The following is a 23,130-nucleotide window of genomic DNA, read 5'->3' as shown; positions in this document are numbered from 1 at the left end:
ATCCAGGAATGAAATTACAAAATACAAACATCTCAAAATCACACACATACAATGTTTTCTTTTGTACTGCAACCCATTATGCTTGATGTCAGCCAAGAATATTCATCCCCATAGACCTGGCCTTTGAAGGCTTGTGCAGATGGTATAGTGATTAGTATACATTGTCCACAAATGGAGTAGACCACTGCTATTCATGCACATCAGTTTCCTCTGCTACTGAGCTGATGAAATTGCTCTTCCACTCTGCTTTACATCTTCAGGACCTTATATCAGTGTATAAGTCAGAGCAGCCTCTAAGCCAGGGGTTCTCAAACTTTTGCTGTCAGAAGGTGGTCGCGGTGCAATGAAATTACTACATGACCCAAGGGAGGGGAGAACGAAGCCTAAGCCTGCCTGAGCCCTGCCGCCTTGAGTGGGGGAAGGCCAAAGCCAAAGCCTGAACCCCACTGCCCCAGGTGGGGGGACCAAAGCTGAAACCCAAGGGCTTCAGCCTCAGGCAGGGGTCTTGTAACCTGAGCAATGCTGCCCAGGGCTGAAGTCCCCACGCTTTGGCTTCGGCCGTAGGAGGTGCAGCTCAGGCTTCTGCCTAAGGCCCTGGCACATAAGCCAGCCCTCGTGACCCCATTAAAATGGGGTTGCGACCCACTTTGGGGTCCCAACCCATAGTTTGAGACCTGCTGCTCTAAGCTACTCTAACAGAATTCAGGGCCAAGCAGCACAGAATCAGGGACCTATAACCATCTCCCAGAAGTCCCGCTCCCACCACCATACACTACTGCCCTGTGTCTAGAGGAGTGCAGCCACAATGGATAATCTAATCCACGGTCTCACATAGCCCTCGGAAAGATATCCATACCATTGATTTTTACAGGTGGATCTTTCTATTCGTTAGACTGGAGCAAAAAGTCCCAGTGTTGCAGAAGAGCTGCCTTTTGTCTAGACGGTTGTTGCAGGACAATTGTTAGAAAGAAAAACTATTCCTATCTTTGCATGGCAGATGCATTACAGTACCTGCTTCTGTACTGCAATGTAACTAAAAGTTCATTGTGAATTTATGAAACCTCCAAGTTGCTCATAATGCACTTCAAGGACCAAGTGTAGTAGCCACCGCTGAATGTTTTCAAGGGATCAAACTCAGACCTTTAAAATAGCTAAGATGGAAAAAGGAGGATAAACATTTCTAACCTGGAAAGGGAGCACGGCCTAAAAACAAGGACCAATGCTGTACTTAATCAGGAAGCAACTCCCTGCTCTTGCGCCTTTTCCCCCCAGCTTTTCCATTTTTCATTCTTTCTGGAGCCTTGCATCCTCTTTGGCATCTGAGCTTTTTCCTTCCTGTTTTGATAAGTAGAGTGCAGCAATTCTCAAAGGGCGTTCTGTATAAGAGCCTGGCAAAAAGCCAATGATGGCCGAATGCTTGAGAGTTCCTATTTGTGGACTTTTCCCAATGTCTGTATAGAACTGAAGTATTTATATACTTCAGCAACTTGCAATTTGTGCTGTGAGCCAGGAATTTCTAATATCCCCCCTTGGGCTGGTAACATTTAATTCTGTTATGGATTAAAATCTGGTTAAGTAATAAGCAAGTCTCAGAAACTGCTTATTTTCAGGGTAGACAGACAATAGATGGGTCCCTCTAAAATGTTTTAACGGTTGGGAGAGCCAACAGAGAGGAAGGATGACCTGCTGATTAGGTACTAATCTGGGACTAGGAAGATGAAGATTCAATTCTCTGCTCTGCCAAAAAAAAAAAAAATCTTGTGTGACCTTCAGGTGAGTGAGTCACTTAGGGCAGGTCTACACAGGGGGTAGGGAGGAGGGGGTGCGAAGGGGCAATTGCCCAGGGACCCGTGAGATTTAAAAGAGCCTGGAGGCCCCTGGCCACCACCACTGCTGCAGTAGGAGTGGTGGCAGCTAGGAGCCCCGGGCCCTTTTAAATCACCCAGGAGGCTTGCAGGGCTCCTACGGGCGCGAACGAGCTCTCCGGGCCCTGCACTTTGGGGGTCCCCACAGGCCGGCGCGGTCGGTCCCAGAAGTGACGAAACATCACTTCTGCCCCATGCCCTGCCCTCACCAGGGACAACCCTGGCCCTAGGGCCCAGAATTGTTCTCGGCAGGCCTGGATGTAGCTTAGGTCGACCTTTTGTGGTGTCTACACCGCACTGGGTCACCGGGAGAAACTCTCCCATTGACTTACCTTACGCTTATTGTTCTGTGGAGTACCCGTGCTGATCCCCAGTCCACTTCTCGCTCCAGTGGAGTACAGGAGTCAACGGGAGAGCTATCTGCAGTCAATTTAGCGGGTCTTCACTAGACCTGTTAAATCAACCCCCAGCGGATCGATCACCACAGCACTGATCCCCAGTAAATGCAGACATGCTCTTAGTCTTTTTGTAAAATGGGAACAGTAATATTTCCCTACCTTTCTCTGTTGAGAATGAACACTAAAAATTGCAAGGTGCTCAGAAGCTATTACAATGGGGACCATTTCAATATTCTTGAGAAAGGACAACAAGTTCATGAAGTTTGCCATCAACACCTGCTAGGGGTTTTTTTTGTGTTGGTTAGTTTTTTTTAATAGTAAAAGGTACTGAGAATGGCAAGACAGTCCAGATAGATTTAAGTACATTCAGAAACTAGGCAGCAGATTAAATGAAACTTGAATAAATGTAAAATAAAATATATTAGCAAAATGTCCCTAAATTCTCCTTTGACGACAGGCTGTGAATTTGGGAGGACATTCTGAGAAATATATCTTCGGAGTCATAATGGATATGGAAATGTCTCTGATATGCTCTCCAAACACAAAGCAATGAAAGAGTAAGTAAAATATTTGGGTGAAGTAATACAAATTAAAAAAGATAAAATAATATAGCATTCTTTTTTAAATCTGAACTTGGAAGTGTTTTCTTGTCTAACCCATCCAGATGCAGCTAAGTTACTTAGCTGTGCTCTAATGACTTCACATATGGAGAAAGCGAAGGAAACACCCCTGTAGAGTGAAAGAAGTCACCAATACATCTGCTCTCCAACTGTACAATACAAAAGGAATGCAGTCAGCCTGAATACACAAATTGTTTGAAACTACCAAGATGTTCTAGCCTATATCCTGAGCTACAGCCAAAGTCTACTCAGCATAATTCTCCAGTGGGAATGAAAAGGTACTTTTGGGCCACATTTCCCTCCGTCCAATCCAAGGGCCAGCCACCTACTGGTCCCTGGCAAAAATTAGAGCAGCCTTGGGGCTGTTTTTTTACATTGGCTGCTAATGCCATAAGGGGACATTCTGGTAGCTAGAGATTACTAGGGCACACATGCCCTAATCATACCCTTTTTTGTCTAGTTACCCACATACCAGTGGGCAAGGCTGGCGCGAGGTGCCTGTACCACCCAAAAATTCCCTTGCATGGGGAGGGAGGGGAAAGGAGGGTGGAAATCTTCAGTGACCAGTTAAATTTATGTTACGGCTGTTTATGTTGCTATAGTGTCAAAAAGAAGCCTTAGTAAGCTGGAGAATTTGGTCTCCTAATATAATTGTCTGACAATAAGGAGGCTTGAAATAAAGGAGATAAAATGGTACGTTTGTGTTTGTTTGTTTTAGTTACCATGAGGTCTTGCTTTTTTTGTTTCTTAGCTGAAAACAGCAATAGTTTTCAATAATTATACATAAACTAAGGAGAGCATCTCCCTTACCAAAAAAAAACAAACCCTTCATCAAGACCGATTCAGCAAAGCACAATGCTTGTGCTTAAGTCCCACTGAAGTCAATGTAGACAATACACAGAATAGGACTCCCCACTCCAACCTCCTAAACTCCCGGCCTCCACCATATCTGAAGATAATCTCTGCATACTCCTGAGAAATTGAGATAGTTTGATCATATTAATGAATTGCCTGGCCATTCACTCGAAATGAAAAAGACTGTTGATTGCCACCAAATAAAGACAATGGCTGGGTCTACACAAAGCAGGACATAACCAGAATGTGTTCCAAAAACTGAGAAGCTAATTCTGTCCCCAGATGAACCTGGTTATTTTTGATTGCATGAGGCTTTGCATAAGCTACCACAGGGGAAAAAGCTCTATCATTCCAATATAACTCATGCCTCATTTGTTTTCCAATGACTTGCCTAATAAGACTGTGTTAAAATAATAGACAAACAAAATCTGTGATGCATCAACTGAGCATTTCAGTGTGTAAGTATGTCATTGTAATCGTACTATGAGGCTGTCAAAGTGAAAATTAATGACACGATGCTTTGTCAACTAACATTATTAGCCCCTATGTTCTGGGGAGTCTAGGCACATCCACTGCCAGCTAAGGACTTAAAAGGAAGAATTACACTTTGGTTTTAAAACAGTTGGATAGATAAATATATATTTTAAAATGAATATGGCTGGGATTTTACAAGGAACTTAAGGTGTCCAAATCCCTTTGAAATTCAGAGGAAGATGGGCACCTAACTCCTTTAGGTTTTTTTCTTTTTAAACCCCAGGCTATAGCATTACAATTCAAACCCGACATACTAGCTACGAAATGCCTATAGAAGCTTTAACTTCTCCGCTGTAGTAGTTCTGATCCTATGCCATCTTGCAGGACAGACAGTGAGTAGGTTGTGTCTGACCTGCCATACCCATATGTCCCACTGCACTATTCTGGACAACCTCCACTTTCCAGCATACATATAGCGCACAGTTCCCTGAAGCAGTGGCTTTTGGGAAATTTCAGAATGCCTTCTGGGAAGACTGTTTACAGTGGAGCTATTATATCAGCTATCCCCATTCATACGGACACTGGTGAGAGGCACACCATGGTTAGCTTTGCTGGAAGCAAGTCTAATCCAAACTGCTGTGTTTGTCTCTGCACCACTGGGAGCACGGAGGTTCATGGGCACGTGCAGTGTTGCTGGCATGCTAGGCATACCAAATGTCTCTTCTGTAGACAAGGCATTACGGTAGTTTCCTGGGAGGGATTCAGATTCAGACAGCAAGAGATGTTTTCAGCCTTGGTGTGGGAAGGGTCACAGCTGTGAAATGTCTGGAATGTAACCTGCTGGGTGTGACTAGAACAGATGGGGAAGGCTGGGCAACTAAGACTCAGGCATCTATTACGTTTTAGCTTTTTATGTATGGTAGCAGCAATGCCAGGAGAAGAGAGTCAATACCATTATTTCTGAAAGATCCAGCTCTTCAGTGTCAAGTAGCCAAGTTTGCAGTAGTATGCCAATATTCTGAGACAAAAACAATCCAAACATTAATTCAGCACCAACCAGCCCTCCTAGCATTTCAGTCGCTACTTACAGGCCCTGTCTACATTAGGGAAAACTGTCCTTTTTTCAGCAGTGGTGTTACCAACAGTGTAAGGTGTAGCGCAGACTGGTCTGGGAGCAGAATGAAACAGAAATGCCTGTGTCTGGTCTGAACTACTGTTTATGCTGTCGGTAGAGCTGGGGCAGAATTACAGATAGTCCTAGTGGAGAGTCACTCTGTGCATACCTCTTCACTGCAGAGTTAACTCAGGCTTCTAAGCAGGTGTTGCCGCAATTCCTCTCCCATCCACACAAAATCCTCTCTCCCAAGTTTAGTGGGACTTTCAGTCCAAGCCAGCTGGCTCATCTGAGCCATTAGCCAAAACCCAAGTGTTGCTTTCATTTGGGTGGGTAATCCACCTACTTCGCACTAAGAATGCAGGCTAAACCACTCAGTGTCCTCCAGTTCCTTCCCACAATTCCCTACCATGTGCCCAAAATGACAAACAAGTTCTCCCACAAATCACTGGGAAAGAATCTGAGCAGTTGGCGTGCACAGCATCCTAGCAACACACATGGGGAAGCATAGCGCCAGTGTAGATGCAGTAAATGGGGTATGGCTTTGCAGCGTGGCTGCTCACACCCAGGCTGAGCTACCCAGGTTCTAATCACTTGGGTTGACTCGGCAATGAAAAGGGAGAACAGAAAAGGTCAAAAACTCAGCTAGGTCAAAAACTCAGCAGGACAGTTCCTGACACATGCGCCCTGGGGTGGTAAGAATTTGTAGCTGTGCACAAAGGGTGGGATTGGCGGTGGAGGGAGAGTGGGCGCAGTAGACTTTTTGTTCATGGGGAGCCTAAGGATCTGTGGAAAGCTCTGGCCCATTGGTTTGGGGAATCCACAGGGTGTACCTTCCCCAAGCTGATGCTCATAATTAGCTTAGTGGGGGTAAAAAACACTGTATCTGAAGTTAATGCTGTTGAGGAATTCAGGCACTTCCAAGATGTATTCAGTGGGATTCTGAGGAGACTATGATGCGTACAGCCGGGGCTGCACACTGTCACCCAGCTCTGAGCAGTTAGATCTCCCCTCCAAATCCACAGAACCCACAACAGGTGTCAGCGGTTCAGACAGTGTGCCAGGCTGTTGGTTCTTTTCCACTCTTCTATAAATGTCCTCCTGGCCCATTTCATGCAATTCTTACACTTTAGCTCTATTCTGCAGTGTAGAATGGAGGGGTTCATTGGCCCTTTTTATTGGAACACAGGATATCAGGACCTGTATGCCACCATGACAGCTAAAAACAGTATCCTAAGAATCAGAGTGTCACTGTATATTGTAACACCGTTTTCACTGTAATGTACAGGAGGATAATATGCAAAAGGGCAAGTATCATCAAAACCTCAGACATACACACACACACACACCCCCCCCAGGAGTCAAATACATTTTCCACATCACAAACGAATGATTTTTATGTCAGCATGCAACCACCTTCTGTGTAAAAGCTTTCATTATATCCTTATCTTCAGGGGGGAAAAAGGATTTCTTAAATAAAATGAAAATATTCATATAAAATGAAATGCACTCCAGCAATACATTGCTGGTGCAACAGTGAGTTAACTAACTTGGGGCATGCTCTGCACATTAAGTATACTTTTACCATACCAACTACAGTAGTAATAAAAACATATTCATAGATTCCACGGCCAGAAGGAACAATTGTGATAATTTAGTCTGACCTTGTGTATAATACAGAGGCCATAATTCCCTGAAATAGTTTCCGTTTGGACTACAGCATCTATTTTAGTAATAATCCAGTACTGATTTTAAAATTGCCAGTGACGGAGAATCCACCACAACCCTTGGCAAATTGTTCCAACAATTAATTATTCTCACTGTTAAAAATTTCCTCCTTATTTCTAGTCTGAGTTTGTCTAAGTTCAACTTCCAGCCACTAGATCTTCTTATATCTTTGTGCATCATGGGGGTAAATTAATGTTGCTGTGAGAATTTTAACTGTTCCAATTTTGTGACTGTTGTGTTGAAATTTGCTGTCTTAATGTCACATGAAAAATGGCTGTTGCATTTAATTTCCTTGTTTTTATTTACAAATATATAACTCAGAGGAGTGGAAGAAAGAAAAATCCTGATTGTAGGACTGTGGTATTATACAATTATTCCATAGTGTTGCAGGTGAGCATGTAGTTTAAACTTAGTACATTATTTAACAGTAAATGCATGAACCCCACTTTTTCAGGTCACTTTTAACTGGGTGTTTTAAAATATGGTCTCAGAATGAACCATGAAGTGAGCTGTAGCTCACGAAAGCTCATGCTCAAATAAATTGGTTAGTCTCTAAGGTGCCACAAGTACTCGTTTTCTTTTTGAGAATGAACACAGCTATTCCTCACTGAGGACTAGCCATGTATGAAATCCAGAATTTTAAAAGTCCAGGCATTTGAGTTTATCAGTACATTAAAAAAAGTCTTAAATATCTGCTTAAAGTAGAAAAATAATACATTTTTTCATGCTCAGATAACTCAAAAACCATTAAAGAGTTTTTCTACGAGTTTTCATAAAATAATCTATGGACTGAAACTAAGCACAGAAAGATTCAACCAAAGGGAGAATTTTTTCAGAAAAATTATGAACAAAGCAAAATCAGGAGTTAGAATGAAAAAAGTCAAGGTTGTCTTGCAACTTTAACGACAGCAATACCTGCTGTACGAACTAACTATACGAACATGTGGGGGGGGGGTGTTTGGGGGTGTGTGTGTGAGAGATGTATATTGTCAGTAGCAGCTGCAGGAAAAGCCACGAGAAACCTTTACACAGAATGTATCGTTATATACAGTATATAGCAAAAACATACAAATGAAAGGACTGGACTTTAAATCAGACCTCAAAACTTGTAAAAAGAGACACATAGTAAGATGCTTACCAATTTACAAATAAAGCTCTCTACATATCAATGGCTGTTTGGCATATTCTGCAGCATCAGTTTCACATAAAGCCATGTGCTTTGTGTTTGTATTTGTCCGTTCAATTACAAAATCCTCAACTGCTGGAAGACAGGATAAACTTCCAACTGTGCTAAGGCAAGTTCTCGCAGCATAGCTTTGTAAAAGGACCAAGGTTCTCTGCAGCTGGTAGTGAGATTATAAACAGCCATACTTTTCAAAGCAAATGTGTCTTCCTAATTATTGAAGTAAATCAGATCTTCCTTTTACCTTAAAGAAACTTCCTCTCTTTTCCAGACAACGGGCTTCCATTGTCACAGACGACATCTACCCTGGGAAGACTCCACTGAACGTCTTGAACTCCTAAAAGTAGAGACATTTTTAATGGTTAGTCCAGTCTGTAGGAAATTCCTTTCTAAGCCACAGGAACAGTCACAACAACAGTGCTGCCAAGATCTTTTTCCGTCAACAACATAGTGCCATTGATTTCCCACCAAAGCCCTTACATATCCTTTTTGTCTATTATTTCCTATAAATTGCACTGCTTCAAAAGACAGCTACTAGGAGTTCCGTTTTCCCCCCCTTCCCCTTCACAACTGATCCTGTAATGCTCTCTGAGAGGATTTTAATGCACTCATTAAAGAAGAATGCTAAAACATAATGATTGCTTTGTTTGTTTGCTTGACCTCAGTCTGAAGTACAAATAGAACAAATGTTAGATGTCACCACAATCTGCTCCCAAAGATTACAGCTTTAATGTAGCTGATCAGAGAAAAAAAATATCACCAGCAAGGGACAGAAAACAAGTTACTGTAAATGTAAGAGGGGGGAAAATATCCTACTTTAAGACGGTGAAGTAATCATTAACCTTTCTGACCCTTGCATCAGCGAAATGTATATGGGGGGTGCAATTACAAAGATATCACTTTTTTCCATAGCTGAATAAAATGTGATTCACTATCCAGAAGAATATAATGATTGCACAAACATATCTATACTATATGCATGTATCCACAAATATATTTAGCTGATTAGCAATGTTTAAAAAACGTCTCAATTGACTCAAGTTTGTATTTCCTGCAAACATAGTAAACAAAGGCCAAAATCTGCAGTCGTGAGTCATCATTTTTCACTGTAAGTTAAAAACTCGTTCTCCTCCCCCAGCCCACCCCTTCATTAAATTACATTAGTTTATTATGTTGGAGTTTTCACCTAATTATTGCACCAAATCTTGGATGTGCAAAATGTACCACAGAAAACATGACGCTTGTTTGGATTATTTTGATGCACTCAGTGAAAAACTGAGTGCATCGAATAGCTGCAGTTTAAGTCTGAGTGAAAGTAGCAGCTGAGCCAAAAATGTCTGCTTGAAAAAAACCAAAACAACAGACACTCTTGCTTTCCTTTATTGGCATTATTAGAAGGACCCAAAAAGGGCAAAGACCAAGGTCAAGGACGAAGGAGGAGTTTAAAAAAAAATAATAAACGGGTGACGGAAAAGAGTGCAGAAGCAAAAGAAAAGACCTACAAAAGAATGAGAGGTAAAACTATGAGCTAGAAGAGGAGAGAGATAAAACGGAAGATTTTCTTTCATTTTAGCATGTAGCAGGAAGCTTACCATTCGCCCTACTCTGAACCTGTGCCCATTACTGGAGCTACTCTGAAAGTGCAGAACATTAGAAAAGGTGACCGTTTTTCACTTACAAGGTGCGTCTAGAAAGAAAAGTAGAAGGGCTGGGAAACTCATGAACAAGCCTGTTTTCAAGAGACTTTCAATCTGATTTTGCAGACTGCAGAGGTTCAGATACGAATCTGGAATTCTGTACCTTTAACCAAACTGAACACAAACTCCACTGGTTTACCAGGGTACTTTTACACTTCGAAGTGGAGGTGTAAATTCCAGCGGAAGGAGACATACCCATGTTAGCTCTGATCTATTTTTAGCACGGTAGCTTGAAGTATAGCCACAGCAGCATGAATACTGGGAGAGGCTAGCTGCCCTACTATGCGCCTAGTGTCTTGGATGGGGCAGTTGTCCTCTCCCACCACTTGTGCCACCATGGCTACACTTCTGTTTTTAGCATGCTAGCTCAATCTCTCTGTGCCTCAGTACAGAGAGTGCCTCAATCTCTCTGTGCCTCTCTGTGCCACAATAATCTCTCTGTGCCTCAGTTCCCTATCTGTAAAATGGGAATAAAACCTCTTCCCTTCTCCCACCCTCTTCTCCATTTAGATAGTAAGAGACTGCCCCCAAAGAGTTTCCTATGTTCATGTACAGGTTTCAGAGTGGTAGCCGTGTTAGTCTGTATCAGCAAAAACAACGAGGAGTACTTGTGGCACCTTAGAGACTAACACATTTATTTGGGCATAAGCTTTTGTGGGCTAAAACCCACTTCATCATCTCACACAGGAGGGTTCTGGTCGCAGCTGGGGCTGCTAGGTGCTACTGTAATGCTAACACCACCACCCCCCCACACACATACACATCCCAGAAGTGTTGAGGAGCTTTGGAGGAAAGATCAGCCCCAAAGGTTTTGGTCATGCTTTGTCTCCAAGCAGGAGTCTGGGAGCTCCATGAAGCACAGAAGGGAGTTCTCAACTCTCCCATCCACCCTTCAATGCCCCAGGACTCCTCTTGCTCTCAAGCTCTGCGTAGGGATCCCAGTAAAGAGAGAGATTCTTCCAACCTCCAATTCAGGGGCTTGCCTTCACTAGTGAGTTAACACAAGATATAGTTCAAGTGTTCTCTCTAACTTGGCCCCTATGCACACATGCAGACTCATCACTTGTGTGTACTGGCTGTAGTAAGACTAGCTGGTTGGCACGACCATGTGTGCAGACCTCGAGTCAGCTTCTCGTGAGAGCTGCTAACTTGATCTGTATGTAGTGTGGATGCAGGCTAGTACCACTACACAACCGTCAAGAGCTGTTCATCCTCCAATACCTTCCCACAACCACTAAGATCCCTTCCCTCTGTCCTTTTCTTGCAATCTACCTCTTTTCTGGTTTTCTGACAACATCCCCAAAGATGACAGCACCACAACTTGTAGCCAGCTCGCTAGCGGCAGACACCAAGGCTACCAGGGCCTATAAATTTGGGAGGAAGAACAGAAGTGGCAAGCTCTACAATGAGATTTCTAAACAGCTCACTGAGCTGAGAATCTAAGATATGGGACCACAGCACAGGAAGAATACCAAAGGGGTTTAGATGCTCTAGGAAAAGGCCACAGATCATATCCCAGGCTGGTAATTCCTGCTGATGTGCTCATATTATGAGGCGAACTGCGCCATTACCAGTGCCCCAAGTACACACCCCAATTTCACTCCAAAGGGTTTTATGGGCTTCTGTCAGAAAGGTGGATCAAGGGGAAGAGCATGATCTGGGGCACGTATGCAAGTTCCACCTCAGTCATCCCCACAGCAGCACGTTAGACAGGAAGTGCAAATGAGGACCAACTAACTGCAAAACTGACTAAGCATCAGATCCTCTGCTGGCACTGACTGCAAGGGAGCTACACCCATTTACAGCAGCTGAGGATTTGGCCTAAAGTACATAAACTGAAACAAAACAAATATTTATTTCCTCACTATCTTCCTTCAGTTACAGGCATCTTAGGCAGTTCTCTGTAACAAGTATAGGTAAAAAGAAATTAAGACAGAAATGCAATTTCCAAGTTGATGATGTCCCTTTAAAAGACAGCATCAAATTCATCCCCCATGCAACACCACAAACTTCAAGAGCCTTACACTGGAGATTTATGAGCTATGTAATTTAATTACACATCCCTCTCCACACATTCACATAAAACCGTGTCATTAATAACTTCATTTGTAAGAAATAGCCCTTTCACAGGAAATCTAATCTTCAGTTTTACTGTACATGATGTATATCTGCATACAGCACTGGTACTACCAAATAAGATGACGCCAAGATTTTTATTTTTAAATTAATTTTACTATTGCCACTTGTAGAAATGAAAAGTATGTTATAAGATTTCAAACACACACAAAACAAATATATTATGTTACAAATACTAAGAAAAAGAGCAACATTTACAGTGTGAAGATCTATAAACCATTAAGTCTAGCAGCGCAGGTGTTAGATTCAGCATCAATAATAAATAGCATCTGGAAAACTGCATCCTTTTCTTGTTGGGTATTTCAAGGCTGTATACGTTTGCATGGCTGCTATGGTTACTATTATTTGTATTAAAGTAACACAGAGGCCTCAACTGGGATCACGGTCCCATTGTGCTCAGCACTGTACAAACAGTACTCCAGAGATCTTACAGTCTAAACAGACAAGACAAAGGGTGGGAGGAAACAGAGGCAGGAAATGACTTACCTTACCCAGGGTCACACAGCAAGTGAATGACAGCACTGACAACAGAACCCAGCTCTCCCAACTGCCAGTCTAGTGCGCTATCTATTAGGCTGTTACTTCATCCCTATAATATCCAAATTTTGTTGATTTACATTATAATATGTATTTCAGGATTCAACTACTGAATTGCTACAGAGAGAGCCTCACTGCGGTAAACCAATCAAAGAAATTGATCACCTTTGCTTTCAGAGACTTTATAATAAACAAATTCCCAGCAAGGTAGCTGATTTCTTAAAGTGTACAGGAAAACCCAAGATCAAACTCAGTTGACTCTTCAACATTTCCCCCAAAATCTGACTCAAAAACCTTCTGCTAAACCAATTACAGTACTCTTAATTCCTCTTCCACACCAGTCCCTTATCCTCTTTAGAAGATCTTTCTAAATAATAAATAATAATGTATATTTCCTTTTGTGCTTCACATTAAAACAGAACTTTTCAGCTCCAAATATGCCTCTCTATTCAAGATCCAGCACGAAGTGCAACTTTATACATCAGCCAAGCCCTAGTTTCTGTGAAAAACACAGACTACTTAAATTACATCCATTCCTCCTCTAAAATATCCTGTTTCATCTCCCCTGTTGCCAGAGAAAGAAACAGCTTAATCTGCCCAGAGTAAGCTCCATGCATACTCTAGCATTTCACAATGAACTGAGCCACACTTGATCACACACTCATTTACTCAAATAAAGGTGTAAAACAGGCTGAAGTAGGTAAAGAACAAAAGCCTTCAGTTTAGCAGTGGCAACTGCCTTTCTCCTAAAACAGCACATATGGAACCATATAACCAGGAGATTAGGAAAGAAGTCTCATGAATTCTGGAAATAAAGCATAAGTTTTCAACAGATAGTAATTAATCATTGGAACAACTGCATAACAATTTTAAAATCAAAATTAGATGATTTTCTAAAAGATCTGCTCTAGGTCTTATTTTTTGGGACGTTCCATGGCCTGTGTTATACAGGAGGTCAAACTACATGATCACAGTGATCCCTTCTGGCCTTGGAATCTATGAATGAATATTTTAGTGCCACACTCTGAAAACCCACAAGCAAGGTAACAGCCCTCTGGCTTTTCTTATCAACAGGTAAATGTAACAAGAGAAAAAGGTTCCCTCATTAAATCTAAGCCTCTTATTTTACGGTATGTCCACACTGCAATCAAAGGTATGATTTTGCAGCTCGTGCAGGCATACCCCCACTAGCTTTAGTCTAGCTAGCGTGGCTAAAAATAGCAGTGAAGGTGCAGTCTTCAGCCCTGGCTTGAAATGGAAGTATGTACCCATGGTTCCAGGTGGGCTTTTTCAGCAGACCCTGAAGCCCACCACTACCTCTTCAGTGCTATTTTTAGCCACATTAGCTAGACTGTTGAGCCTATGCAAGCTGCAATCCCACCACCAATTTGCAGTGTAGACATAGCCTTAGAGACAGAGTGCAAAAAAAGATTTGGAAAGTTTCTTAACTAGTGAAAAATATTCACACCCATATCCTAAAAAACGGCTCAATGAATTTTAATGAAACTTTAAAAAAAAACAAACGTAGTGCTAAAATGAAGCAAGAGAAATTTTGGCTAAAATGCTGATGTACAGAGAGAGTTGTAAGAACAGAAGTGCTATGGTGACCTAAGGCCCCAATTCAGCTAACCACTAACAGCTTAAGTCCCATTCACTTTAACGGGACTTAAACCCAGGCTTACACATTTTGCTGCTTTGGGGGCTGAGCGATAGCATTGCTACCACAATTCTACAACAACAATTCCATCCAGGAATTAGAGGACTTGCATCTCCACCCAGGAATCAGGTAAGATGTCAGTGATAACGTCTGCCTCTGTTTTTCAGGAACCAACAGCTCTATGAGTTACAATGCAGCTAATGCACTGCATACTTTCACGAACACGAAACCAGCAAGATTACCGATGCTACCTTCCAGCTGGGTAGACAAAAGGTACGGACACAGATAGTTCCCATTAGTTACAGTTACACACAAAATGCTGTTCTGCTGTGAAAAACGTCATTGTGCAATTCTGTTTATTGTATCTCTCTACTTTCCAGATTAAATGTACTCTGTTTGAAACACTCCGTTTTCTTCTCTTAATTGCCAACCTCATAAACTCACTCTGAGATCTGAAAGTCAAACTGGGATTTTCCCTGTGCGAGCATCATCCTCGGTAATAGAGATTCTGCTGGTCAAACCATCTCCTCAGTTACACCTGTGCAATTCCCTTGTCTTCAAACATGCCCTGAGGAACATACGTGCAGACCCAGTCGTGGTTCAGCTGAATATGACACAGATGTAACAGGGGGCATAATTTGGCCTACAGAACCCGGATTCCTTGTGACAATCCATGAGAAGGAAAGAAAACAGTTTGGCTCTCAGATCCTGGGGTGAGATTACAGGACTAACAGTTAAAAACAAAACAAACTTTGCTAAGTAAGTTGACTGGATCAGGAAGTTACTGAGAAAAACATTAAGTGTGGAAACTTATGTTTAGGTCACGAAAAGAGCCATAAAATCATATTGAAGCTATACAGTAAACAGAGATAAGGGTTTATATTTATTTTTTTAAAAGGCATTTATATGGACATTCATCTTTTTTTTTTAAAAAAAGAGACTCTGAAAAAACCTCATGAAAGGGTAAAACACAATTTACTCACATATTTGAGTATCATCTCTGCAGGCTTACTTTTGTGTTGGGTAGTAAGTAGCCAGAAGAAAAGGTCAGGCCTTTTAAAGAGAGTGGTTATAATAATCTGATTTGTTCTGGGGTTGGTATGCTATATACAATTAAGCATTTATTACATTATATGTAATGAATGCATATTTATTATATTTTTAAAATTGATTGTCAGTTAAATATGATTCTGCTGTCATACCAGTTTTTGCCCAGAGCAACTCCACTGATTTCAGTGAAGTTACCGCCATATAAAATTGGTGGAACGCAGCACAGAATCAGGCCCAGGATGTCTACAATTCCTCCTTTTCCTCACTCAAACAGGCACTTTACACATGCAGATCAGGTGTAAAGGCAGCCTGAGAGTAAAGAAGCCTGAAACTAGGTGTAACTATAATTCACTCCACCTTTCTGGCCCTTGTACATGGCTAAAGCAATGTCAAGAGATTCTTAGTGTAAATGAGAATTCAGGCCAAAAAATATTTTTGCTCATACTATGAAATGATTGCAAAACAGAAGTTTAAAAGCCAAGGCATGCAAATAAAAGTTAAGCACACGCTTGAATGTTTTACTGAATCAGTGCCTAAAACCAGATATTTCTAATTTCAGTGCAGAGTGAAAAGAAAAGGAGGACTTGTGGCACCTTAGAGACTAACCAACTTATTTGAGCATAAGTTTTCGTGAGCTACAGCTCACTTGAATTTTTCTACCTGAAGTGAGAGGACTGGTGCCCCTACCATCCATGCTGACTACAATCTCAAAGTGCTGTCTAGGCCTTATCTACACCAGAAAATGTGGTTGTTTTAACTATGGTGGTCAGGGGTCTGAAAAATCCACACCCCTGATCAGCATAGTTAAGCCAATCTACAGCCCATGTAGTCTGTGCTAGGCCAATGGAAGAATTCTTCTGTAGACCTAGCTAGCGACTCTTGGGGAGATGGATATGTTGACTGGAGAATCCCTGCCATCAGCATAGGTTGGGTCTACGCTGAAGTACTACAGGGGCTCAGCTGTGCTACTGTAGCACTTTAAGCGTATAGGAGCCCTTAGTTATGCAGGAATGTTGGAGGAGGAGGAGGAATAGCAGATTAGAATGTTCTACTTTAAGTCTTGTTCCAGGAATTCATGCAACACATTAATTATATAAAATATATTAATAAGGAATGCAACAAAAAGGTGGTGAGTTACTTTGTTAAAAAAAACTAATCTATTTATCCGTGTAAATGTGTTGTTTAAGAAATACACATTTAATCTTAATCTGAACATATCTGCATATCTTTTGAAAGATACAAATACTAAAACTGGCTGTTAAGAGGTTTTTAAATTAAAAATGTAATATTAATAAAGGCAAAGTCCACTAAGTTCAGAGATTTTTTTTTTTTTTTAATTTAAAATGCTTCCAAAAACCAGTCAAATCCTTTGGTTCTCTTTTCCAACAACAATCAACAATGAAGCAGTTGTCACACTGCAGTTGTGAAATGGTGTTCAATTTAATAATCTTTTCAATGAAGAGTGTTAATGAAGACCAGTGGAAGCTCCCTTGGTGCCATGGAAACAATGACTATCAATAGGCTTGGAAGGATTAGATCTTTATTGATAAAGGTCAGTAAATATCCACTTCATTGTACATACAGAAACCAGCAAAAAATATTTCCATCAATAATATTTGAAATTTACAGATAGGCAAAGAAAGAAAAATGATGCTTCTGACTTCATGGAGCTATGCCATTTTATACCAGCTGAGGTTTTGGCCCATTTTGTGGGACAGAGACACACCAGAACAACAGTATTGCATAAAGCTCTAATAATTTCAGTTAACAAATTACATACACATAAGCAGTATTATCTAATTATACTGAACATGTAGTTTATATTACCTGTGTCGACCTACCTAACCCTGGCTAGTTAGAAAATGTGTATTCTCCTGAGTAAGAGACCCACCTGTGAAAAATGTTAGCTTGCTAACGCCACACAGCTTCTGATCCAAAGCCCATTTAAAAATCACTAGAACCTACTGTGGTTAGGGTCGTGTAGATAATCCCAGTGAGGAAAGCTCCAACATTTGTAGAATCCATTAACTCTGAGCAGTCTACTGAGTACTTTTTTTCTAGTATTCACACACTTATGGGGCCATATCATGCCTCAATCAGTGCATCCAACTCCCACTGACATCACTGGAAGCTACACACAAGAATAGAGGATAAAGGAGCCCTACCTAGTTTTCTGAGTCTAGACAGACCAGCCTGGAAAGCTACACAACCTAATCGAACAATAATCAAAGTCAGAGTAATCCCAAAGCACATTATCAGGGAAGAGTAGGTCCTGTACTTTTAGTTATCACTGTTGTTATTTATTAGGTCTCATTTAGCATCCCTCATGGGGAAAATAAACTCGTCTTTAGGACCATTTTCATTTTTGCCCTGTGTTTCTCTCCCTCCACATCCTCCTTCCTGTTTCTCTCCCCTTTTCTGTCTTTGCATCTCTCCTCCTTTCTTCTCCCTTCCCTGCAGGAGCTACCAATTCCTGGAACCTGTGGGTTTACTGCAGCCCAGTTCCCAATCCCATCTGATACAATGACCAGTGATGAAACAGTTAACAATAGCAAGTACAGTGCATGCACTGGATTTGGAGTTAAGACCCCAATCAGATTAATGGAGAAGCTGATGAGTTCACACCCTCGCAGTGCCCTTGTTTCAGGCTGTCTGCAGACTCAGGAAGACAGAACTGAATTAGATACATTCATTTCATATTTACAAGCTTTCCTTTGACACTATGAGTGCTAGAAACTTTAAAAAAAGATAAGCAGATTCCACAGAATCGAATATGCTACAGGGAATGCATAAATACATCAAGCAGCCCAGATCCAGCCCATAAGCTAGGTATCTGAAAGCTCTGAACTGAAGCAATGGAGAAAAAGTCAGTGCAATGCAGCATTTGATGCTGCAATTGCTTTTTCTGTTACAAAGTAACAATTTTACTGTCAAACTCAACTACTATCCCAGCTGGCTCAAAAAGATCAGGGGTGGGATTTTCGGCAGTGCTCAGCACTGACCTAACTCTTCTACCACTGAAGACAACACTGAGTGCTTTTGAAAATCCCACTCTAGATCCCATTTTTGTTACTTAAAAGTTGTCAGGATAGAGACGGTCTTTTTTGTTGTTGTTGTTATGTTTGCATAGTGCCTAGCATAATGGAGCCTCTGATGCATGACTGGGGCTACTAGGAGCTGCTGCACTGCAATTAATAGATAATTATTGTTACTCCCTGCCATGGAAGAATAGTACCAACTAGGGTGACCAGATAGCAACTGTGAAAAAATGGGTCGGGGGGAGAGGCGGTAATAGGCTCCTATAAAGAAAAAGTCCCAAAAAATGGGACTGTCCCTATAAAAACGGGACGTCTGGTCACCCTAGTACCAACTATAAGGCCAATCCTCAGCACGTGCAAACTGGCATAGCTCCATTGCGGTTGCTGGAGTTATAATCATTTACACATTTTAAAATCTGGCCCCTTGCCTTTCATTTATCCAGTGTCTGATTATGATATAGTAGCTGAAATATACTCTTCACCACCTCAGTACAGAAAGATATGCTAGTTGTCTGGAAGTATTATTTATGTACCTAGTAGGCCATTGTGAATCGCCACCACATATCACATCACAGCAATAATGTTACAGCAATAAAGAGTAAATATAGGGTTTTTTAACTTAAATTAACAAAATGCTAACAACAACCCCAGCAACAAAGCTGCACTCAATTTTTCAGTGAATCTTTTTTCTGGGGGTTATATTAAAAGCTCCCTAGCTTTAAGAAAATGTAGGCTACATACATTTTTCAAACTCTTTTTAATGAGAAGGAACATTTCTAAAAATCAGATTTGCTCTTCGGGGTAAATTAAAAGACAGACTCAAAACTTCAGATTGTAATCACATCATATGAGCCTCACACCTTTTATTTCCCATTTTCTTGGTGCAACTGCATTGCCCCATCAAAAGAATTGTATTTTATTTCTAATCCACAAAGCCCTAGGTTGTCTAATTCCGATGTCCTTATCTGGATGTTGGCAAACTTAAATTCTTCCCTTTGAAATTATTTCCTTTTGGAGGTCAGCTGAAGGCCTAGTTCAAGCACCACATTGATGCAACCAAACACAGTATCACTTTGAATATCTATCAATTAAGGGCCTCAGTATGAAAACTATCTTTGGTGCCAGGATTTTAACAGACCTCTTAACTCAAACGTTGCATTGTGTTAGTACAGCTGTATCCACAAGCAAAAGTAAGAGAATTATATTAAAAAGGATTCCAACTTCCGTCAGTTTTCTGACTGCAGAAAGAGATTATATTCATTCTTTCAAATTATGTAACTGTCTTATGCCCCTATGTAAGGTGCCCCTTTACTCCCCTGCATGGGGTACCTGCATCACAGATCGGACTATGGGGAGAAGGGGGAAGAGCAGCTCCCATGGGGCAACTACTCTCCTTCTTGGGCAGGTGGGCAGTTGGGGCAGGCATTGGGCATTGACTATAGTGATGTCACAGATAACTTCTCTCCCACCTCCTCCCAAACCATGGAGGAAGCAGGGACCAGAGCTGTTCCTAGAGCAGTGCAATTACAACCCACTGCTTACTTTGGTCTCACAGTAATTCCACAATCTAGCTTTAAGGGATTACATATACTTATACTATATAATACTATCCTAACACTGACAGTTTAACAGTTCCTATACTCTCTCTATGCACCTGTATATAATTGCTTACCCAACATTAAATTCAGCAATACACACACACTCAACAGTAATTTCCTATATCCTATATTGTACACATATACACACATGAACTCCAAGGGACTGAGAATAGAGAACATAAATAAAATCTACTCAATATAGTAAGTAACCTATAAAGTATAAAACCTATGGATGATTATATTTTTAAACCAATCTTTAAACCAAGTTTTTAAGTAACTTGCCAGAACTGACACAGACGTCCTCAGATTACAACGAAGTGGCATTTTTTGTCTAAGCCTCCAAAGAGTCAGTTTCCTGTTGTCCCTAGACTGACCACAAAATGGCAACAACGGCAACCTAGTAAAATCAGGGACCAGAGAATAGAGGTGAAATGAAGCATACGTCCACAGAGCAGAAGCAGTGTCCTTACACAAGTGTTTGCCATCCAATGGCCACGGCATATTTGTCTGAAGAAAGGGGAGATTCAATACTGTGCTGAAGGCATGCTCTGTAAGTAATCCATTCTATTAATTTTGAGAGCAGGAATGGCCAGTATGTTACTCAAGCATAAAGGTCAAGATTCTAAGAAATAGCTAGTGATTTTTGGTGCCTCAGTTTCTAGGTGCCCAACCTGAGACATCTCAAAACGTGGCCTGATTTTCAGAAAGTCCAGGGCACCCACCACATGAAAAAATAAGGCCATTTTAAGATGTCTGACTGAGGTTGAAACTTCAAAAATTTAAGCCCTTGCAAATTGCTACTTTCTTTTGAAAATCTTGATCTAAAATTGCCATGCACTGTCTAATTAGCCTGAAAACACTTAACTATTTTCTTATATTCATGTCTTTTTTGCCCTCATGTCAGGAACCCAGTGGTTCAACTCAATCAAAGTGATGACTAAAAGCACTCCTTATATTTGGATACTGCTCTCACTCTTAAATCCATCCTGCTACACTGTAACTGTGATACGCAGACCACACTGAGAGGAGCTGAGTGCAGCAAGCCAGGCCTTAGGTCATAAATAAGCCAGCAATTCAGTCACGGAAGTCACGGATTCTATGACTTTCTGCGACCTCCGTGACTTTCGCAGCTGCAATGGCTGATGCAGCTGATCCCAGAGCTGCCCAAGCAGCTGGCCCCTGGGGAGCACTGTAGCAGCAGTCCCAGGGGCAGCCCTAAGAAGCACCTGAGCAGTGGGCCCAGGGCCTCAGAGAAGGGGTGGCTGGGGGCAGTCAGCCCCGGGACTCCCACAGCAGCAGCATCCGGGGCCCCCCAGAGCAGCAGCATCCGGGGCCCCAGGAGCTGCTAAGTTTTGTCATCAGGGCTATTTATATAGTAAAAGTCATGGACCGTTCACGGACCGTTAATTTTTATTTATTTCCCATGACCTGTCCGTGACGTTTACTAAAAATACCGATGACTAAATCTTAGCCTTATTCATAAGCAGAAGACCTGTCATGGTTCCCACCAATCTGGTTAGCCCAAACAATAATAATTTGCATTTCTAGAGCTCCTTCCATCCAGCCTACAAACAGTTTTACAAACACAAATGAACTAGTCCTCCAGCTCCCCTGTGAAGCAGGTATTCCTATTTTACAGTGTTTTCTCAAAGACTTGTAGGGTTTTTGCTGAAATGGAGCTCTTGCCTCATTCACGCCGCACTTAGACAGGAATTTTCAGAGGTCCTCGGTAATGGCTGTTGGCTGGTTCTCAATTAAGACAATTCCGATCCCAGTGTTAGGCCAATAGCAAATGGTTTTGAAAATTCCAAATTCTGTATATGATTGACTTTCAGGATTCTGTTTGTTTACATTAAGTAGCGTGCAGTAAAAGATACTACTCTTATGCAGGACAGAGTTAAATAAGCAACCCTAACTTTGTATCTCCTGACTTTTTAGTGCTCAGAAATGCCACCTTGATATTTTCAGCACACACACACACAAGATACCAAGGTAATTTGAAAAAGCTGCTTAGATGCTCTGTAGTATTTCAGTGAAAAGAAAACATGCATCTTTTTGCCATTTCAGTATTTTTAAGACTATTAAATATAATTGCATTCAAGTTCATAATTATCAAATGTTATTTGTCAAATTATAATACTGGAGCAGTTTATAGTTTTTACTAGTCTGCTATTCTAGATATATCAGTTCTGTTTAATAGATCATTTTATTTTAGAATTATAGTATCTATTATGTAAATGCAAAATAATTAGTATTTAATTTTTTTCCGTTCTGCAAATTTATTATGATGAAAACATCCTGGAGGATATTTTTAGTGATTACTTTTCACTAAATTCTGGAGATTAAGAAAGTGAAAGATTTTTCCATTTAAAGTAGCTAATGCATTAGAGGCCAAATCCAATGCCTTTAAGGTCAACAGAAAGATTCGTATCGATTTCCACGGGCACTGGATTGGGACCCAAATTACAGTGCACGAAACAGCTTGCACAAAAAGCCAATGAAGTATTTAAGACAGTAAACCTGTCACTCCAAATTATATTTTAAAATAGAAGTAATTTATAGTACTCACCCGTTTTTGTTGCATGCAATTTCTTAGTGTATTTGCTACAATTAATTGTGCATCTGGACTTCAGCACAGCATTAGAAGTTGAGGTAATGATTTACTAGAAGGAAAAGTAAATTCTAATTGTGCTACTAACCTTGAACTGTCTTATGTAAGGTTTCAGAGTAGCAGCCGTGTTAGTCTGTATCCACAAAAAGAAAAGGAGTACTTGTGGCACCTTAGAGACTAACCAATTTATTTGAGGATAAGCTTTCATGAGCTACAGCATGCATCTGACGAAGTGAGCTGTAGCTCACGAAAGATTATGCTCAAATAAATTGGTTAGTCTCTAAGGTGCAACAAGTACTCCTTGTCTTATGTAAGACATTCTAAGAGCCTATCTTTTAGAATTTCAAATAATTTGGCTCCCATTACTCTAACATTTTACTTATGAAGTGGGGTATCACCTGCTTGTCCTAAAAAACCCAGTACTTTCAGAATTTTTATTTTTTGAAGAACTCCCAGTATAGAGCTGGTTGCCCCTTTACAGCTGGCATGCTGCATGTCCTAGGAACACAAGTTAATGTTCTTGTTTTAACTCTCATATTGGTTAAAGTTTAATATTAGTTATCTTTGTC

General features: G+C 41.1%; 1 protein-coding gene across 11 annotated transcripts in view; it reads right to left on the bottom strand.

Moving 5' to 3' along the window:
* The window catches only part of RIN2 (Ras and Rab interactor 2), a 104,157-nt gene that overhangs the window by 55,587 nt on the left and 25,440 nt on the right, over positions 1 to 23,130 (bottom strand). For 5 of the 11 annotated variants that reach the window (XM_073339759.2, XM_073339761.2, XM_073339758.2 and 2 more), the window contains one exon: positions 8,482 to 8,574. The exons of 2 other annotated variants lie outside the window; for them this stretch is intronic. In XM_073339759.2, the coding sequence (XP_073195860.1) occupies positions 8,482 to 8,538 (57 nt within the window). In that variant the 5' untranslated portion in view covers positions 8,539 to 8,574. Of the gene's footprint in view, positions 1 to 5,164; positions 5,432 to 8,192; positions 8,447 to 8,481; positions 8,575 to 23,130 lie in introns of those variants that run through there. 4 more of the 11 variants (XM_073339763.2, XM_073339770.2, XM_073339767.2 and 1 more) reach the window with 3 other exon arrangements.

Source organism: Lepidochelys kempii, chromosome 3, assembly GCF_965140285.1.
Source record: "Lepidochelys kempii isolate rLepKem1 chromosome 3, rLepKem1.hap1, whole genome shotgun sequence".
Taxonomy (NCBI): domain Eukaryota; kingdom Metazoa; phylum Chordata; order Testudines; family Cheloniidae; genus Lepidochelys; species Lepidochelys kempii.
Note: the sequence above shows the minus strand (reverse complement) of the source record. Positions and strands in the feature narration are given on the sequence as shown.